Genomic DNA, 5,539 nt, shown 5'->3' on the forward strand with positions numbered 1-5,539 from the left:
ACTCTTGGTGGTAGTTATTTCAACCCTGAGAGTCCTTGGAAGAATAATAACACTGTTGGTGGTAGTTATTTCAACCCTGAGAGTCCTTGGTAGAATGATAACACTGTTGGTGGAAGTTATTTCAACCTTGAGAGTCCTTGGTAGAATAATAACACGGTTGGTGGGAGTTATTTCAATCCTGAGAGCCCTTGGTAGAATAATAACACTGTTGGTGTGATTTATATCAACCCTGAGAGCCCTTGGTAGAATAATAACACTGTTGGTGTGATTTATATCAATCCCGAGAGCCCTTGGTAGAATAATAACACTGTTGGTCGGATTTATATCAACCCTGAGAACCTTTGGTTGAATAATAACGCTGTTGGTGAGATTTTAGTTGTAGATGCACGCAAACTCATTATGAGCGAAAGTAAAAAGATACCTGGTTGGCGTTATGTAACGTAGTTGATGATTGGTGAGAATTTAGCATCTGAGTTCATGATTACAGAATAATCTCTTTCTCTCTCTCTCTTTCTAAGTAGTCCAGAGAGAATGAAAAGTATATGATTTGATTGTGACATTAAAACTTTTTTTTTAATATTATTAAATCTTCAGGCACCTTGTACTTCTAACGGAATTTCTTGTAAAATATTTGTCTTACTGAAGTTCACATGTTTAGCTCATGTTTTCAGAAACTAATTCTACATAAATAAATTACAACCGTTGGTGATACAACATAATATTATAATGTAAAAAATAAATTTACAGAAAGATGCAGAATATAATGTAAAAAACAGAAGTACTTTTTTTTCGTTTATCACTTAGAAGCTCATTGAAATCTGACGTTTCAATAAAATAAAAACTGAATCTATAAAAATATGAATTGTACAAAAGTATATCACAGGTCATTCATTTTAGTTTGGTAGTATTTTATTTATTTCAGTTTACATTTAGTAAATTCCTGGAACTATGTGCAAGAGCTATACATTATTTCATAAAAGTTAGAACTTTCAATTCAAGCTGTCTGGCCCGGCATGGCCAGGTGGTTAGGGCGCTCGACTCGCAATCTGCGGGTCGCGGGTTCGAATCCCCGTCACACCAAACATGCTCACCCTTTCAGCCGTGGGGGCGTTATAATGTGACGGTCAATCCCACTATTCGTTGGTAAAAGAGTAGCCCAAGAGTTGGCTGTGGGTGGTGATGACTAGCTGCCTTCCCTCTTGTCCCTCCACTGCTAAATTAAGGACGGCTAGCGCAGATAGCCATCGTGTAGCTTTGCGCGACATTCAAACAAACAAACATGCTTTTATAAACTACTTTTTTTTTTTCTAAAATATTTATTTATCCAACAAATTGCTTTGTTTGTTACAGGATTTTGATTTGAATTAATAATGTGACGGTCAATTCGTTGGTAAAAAAAATAGTAGTGGATGGTGATGACTAGCTGCCATCCCTCTAGTCTTACACTACAAAATTGGGGACGGCTAGCGCAGATAGCCCTCGTGTAGCTTTGCGCGAAATTCGTAACAAACAATCAAGTTGTCTTCTTGTTTCATAGTTTGTTTTTTTTTACAGAAATTTTCTACATTTGTGTGCGTCGCTCTTAGTCTCTTCATTGGATCTGTCATTCTTGGTAAGTCGATTTGAAAATTTTGATAAAACTAGTAAAAACCAGCGTCTAATAGAAACTTGTTTAATATTCATTTCTCAAGATTACGTCACGCATAAAACATCACTTTTAAATGAACTTGATCTATCTCTGACTGGATCGTATTTACATAATAATAACCAAACGACAGATGTTTGTTTTTACAAATAATACAAAATGAGCTTGCACACTTATTGACATTTGCCTCTATTTTCGTTACCCAATTTGAAATTAGATACCCAAGTCTTGATGGTCAAGTAACTTGATTCAACAACACCAAAAAATGCACTTTGGCCTCGAGCCAATAAAACTGTAAATTGACGTTTTGATTTTTATCGCTGCCAGAGAATATTCATAAGTAAGTAATTATTTGTGTGTGTGCTGTATTGCACGTTTTGTAAATAATCATGATCGTCAGATTAAGCAGTTATACCTAATGTTTTATGAGTTAAGCAGTTATACCTAATGTTTTATGAGTGACAATATTTGAACATTATGTAAATCATGCTTATTTTTGTAGTATATAATTAAAACTTTAACATTTCATAAATATAGATCCATTATAGAATACACATTTAGAACTTTATTTTTTATAAAATATTATTGTATGCAGTTAATATTTTTACATTTTGTAAATATTACTTAATTAAAAGTTTAAGATTTTATTAGTAATGATTGTTATTGGTGTATGGAGTTAGATATTTAGTGTTATTTAAATAATGATTACTCGGTGTATAATATTGTATAGATAAATAAAATAATTGGTTAATACAAGTAAGAGTTTAATGTTTTGTAAGTACAGATGATTATTAGTGTATACATTTATGTGTTTAATGCTTAATAAATAATTATAATAATTAAAGTATCTATAGTTAGAATTTGAGCGAAATAAAGTTTCAGATAAATCCAGATTTCTTATTTTTCAACAAAAGAAACTTGAATAACGGGAATACATTTTTTAATTATTTGTTCATGATATTTATATGATTATTATAAGTTTATAATAGCACCTGATGTAAGGTATTGTTTGGTACGAGCTCTTTCAGAAAGTTTGTGCCATGTCTCGATCAAAATATAGGGTTCTAGTTTTCCTGTTTCACCAAGTGGTTTCAGGTTTTATCAGATTTTACTTTCACTGCTGCTACTACTGTGCTAAAAAAAGATAAGCTGGAACAGATAGTAGAACTATCATAGATCGTGACAGGTTACTCACATCTAATGGCGTCTATGGCTTAGCCCTATCTATCCACCGTATATTCAGTTTTACTAAGCTGCGGGTAATAAGTACAAGTGCTACTTGTACTGAACTAAATTTCTGTTATTATAACAGCTGCTAATTGGATCCTTCAGTTTTGAAGACTGTATTGTGTGTAGTGGCCAGTTTCTTGGTTGGCTTCTCCATGTCACGTAATTTGTGTTTCATTTTACATATTCTATTTATGGATAAGTATGGAATATTAAAACGATCAAACAACTCACACGAAGACTTAGTTTCATAATTTAGAAAGTTATAATATAAAACACAATTTGATGTCTAGAAAGGTACTTTCAACCCCCGATGTATTTGATGTATTTTGTAATGTATTTTAGATGAAAACAATTCTAATTAATAGTGAATATTTTTAGGTTTATAATACGTATTACTTTTCATTGCTTCATAATTGTGAAATTATTCTGTATGATTTTTTTAAAAAAAAGCATTAACTTTCTACATATTCAAACCCTAACTGTGTAATTCCTTTTATGTCTATCACTTCGTGAAAAAATATTTTAAATTTATACTCCAAATATTTAATAAACATTTATTAAAAACAGGTAATTAGGTTTAATAATTATAAAATATCACGTAACTTGTTAAGCAACTGAATGTAATTTAGTATATTACAGATTCTAAAAGTAATAAAAGTAACTGTATGAAGATAAAAAAAAATCAAAAGTCTTACTACTAAATAAAAAACAACCATCTTTAGTTTAAGCCTTTCGTTAGGACAACTACTTTAGCCGCTAGAGAGAATAGCCAACTCAATATTTTGTTCACAAACACTGATTTTTAAGCGCTTGGATACGAATTGATAAAAAACAAATCTGGATTCAACTTTCCTTTCATTGGTTAATTTTTTCTTTTAGTCTCTAACTACGGTTCTGATTGGCATGTGGCACAGTCTACGATATACACTTCCCATCGTGCCTTTTCTAGACAGAAGGTTGAAACAGGCGTGGGAGTACACATTGGCTTCAATGGCGTCAATATAACCCTCCGAGGTAACAACGAGTGCTAATGGTTTACTGTATTGAATATTTTATTTACTCTAATATTGGGTGTAACTGTATATAGTTAACCTTAGAATACAATGCTAGTAATAATTTTAGCTGAACGTATGAGGTTGTGTTTGATATTTTTATTTTTGCTTATTTATGGTGCAAGTAATACTGTAATAAATTACCGTTTAAATTCAACATGTAACTACTTGGCAGTTGTAATGTCCCACACACACACACAGCAAAAGCTCTCTCTGACCTTTGGGACCATTAGTATGAATAAGAATGACAGTCAAATCCAACTATTAGGTCAGACAAAAGTAACCCAGTAGTTGTCAGTAGATGATGTTGACTAGCTGCCTTCTCTAGTTTGGGAAGGACGTGGCCTAGTAGCTAGTGCGCCGAACTGTGGATCCAAAGATCCATGGTTCGTGTTTCGTTGCCGCAAAATCGCGTTCCTCACTTTGTAACCCCATAAGTGCGTTAAAAGAGTGACAGTCAAATTCACCTATTCCAATAGATTACTCCTGGAATTGGAGATGGGTGCTACTGACTATCCACCTTCTCTCTAGTCCAGTGATTCTGAACGTGGGGTGCACGCCCCACAGGGGGGCAATTTGAAAATGTTACAATAAGAAAAAATTTACATTATATTATTATACCTTTTCAACACCAAATTTGTTTTTATATTAAGGGGCATCAAATGTTTTGAGGTGTCGAGATGGGGCATGGAGCAAAAAAAGGTTAAGCACCACTGCTCTAGTCTATCAGTTCAAAGGTAGGGGGAAGGTTAGTGTATATAGCAGTTGTGTAGCTTTGTACAAATATCTCCCCCCCAAGTGGCTCAGCGGACTTACGACGCTAAAAATCTGATTTCGACATTCGTGATGGACAGAGCCCAGATAGCTCATTGTGTAACTTTGCGTTTAAGAACAAGTAAAACCAAACCCTCTTTTCTATCAGTTAAAGATTAGGGGGAGGGAAGTTATGTGCAGATAATCCTTTTGAAGCTTTGTGCGAAAATTTGTGAAACAAGCAATTCGCGTATTAATCCTTTTTTTTGTTTAATAAGCTCCCCTCTGGTGGCTCAACGTATGTTTGAGTGTTTATAAGGCTAAAAACCGCGTTTCGATACCTGCAGTGGCACAGCCCATTGCATAGCATTATGGTTAATAGTAAACAAACTATTCAAAATATAAATTTGGTTTCATGAAGTTATTCCAACAATTGTTGTTATTTTCCCAAACTTTTAGTATGTTTCTGTAAGTTGATCAATATGATGTAATCCGATAGAAATGGCTCGTAATTATTGATTGTATTTTGATCAGCTGTGCCGAAAAATATATTTTTGGAAGACATAAACTACAACGAAAGATTTAACTGGATTGAAGGTAAGCTTTTTATTATTGTTTGAAATCAAATAATGTATTGAATCCAGTCTTTACTAGACCTTTTTTATTATTGTTTGAAATCATATAATGTATTGTATCCAGTCTTTACTAGAGCTTTTTTTATTATTGTTTGAAATCAAATTATGTATTGTATCCAATCTTTACTAGAGCTATTTTTATCATTGTTTTAAATCATATAATGTATTGTATCCAGTCTTTACTAGAACTTTTTCATTATATGATTTCAAACAATAATAAAATA

General features: G+C 32.8%; 1 protein-coding gene across 1 annotated transcript in view; it reads left to right on the plus strand.

The window, feature by feature from the left end:
- Positions 1 to 1,554: 1,554 nt before the first annotated feature.
- Positions 1,555 to 5,539, plus strand: part of LOC106466656 (dual oxidase maturation factor 2-like) — a gene marked incomplete at its 5' end in the record, with an annotated part of 22,535 nt that continues 18,550 nt past the window's right edge. Inside the window, 3 exons of the mRNA XM_013926948.2 lie at positions 1,555 to 1,612; positions 3,755 to 3,889; positions 5,215 to 5,277. Coding sequence (XP_013782402.1) covers positions 1,555 to 1,612; positions 3,755 to 3,889; positions 5,215 to 5,277 — 256 coding nt within the window. The remainder of the gene's footprint in view (positions 1,613 to 3,754; positions 3,890 to 5,214; positions 5,278 to 5,539) is intronic.

Source organism: Limulus polyphemus, unplaced genomic scaffold, assembly GCF_000517525.1.
Source record: "Limulus polyphemus unplaced genomic scaffold, Limulus_polyphemus-2.1.2 Scaffold2335, whole genome shotgun sequence".
Classification (NCBI taxonomy): domain Eukaryota; kingdom Metazoa; phylum Arthropoda; class Merostomata; order Xiphosura; family Limulidae; genus Limulus; species Limulus polyphemus.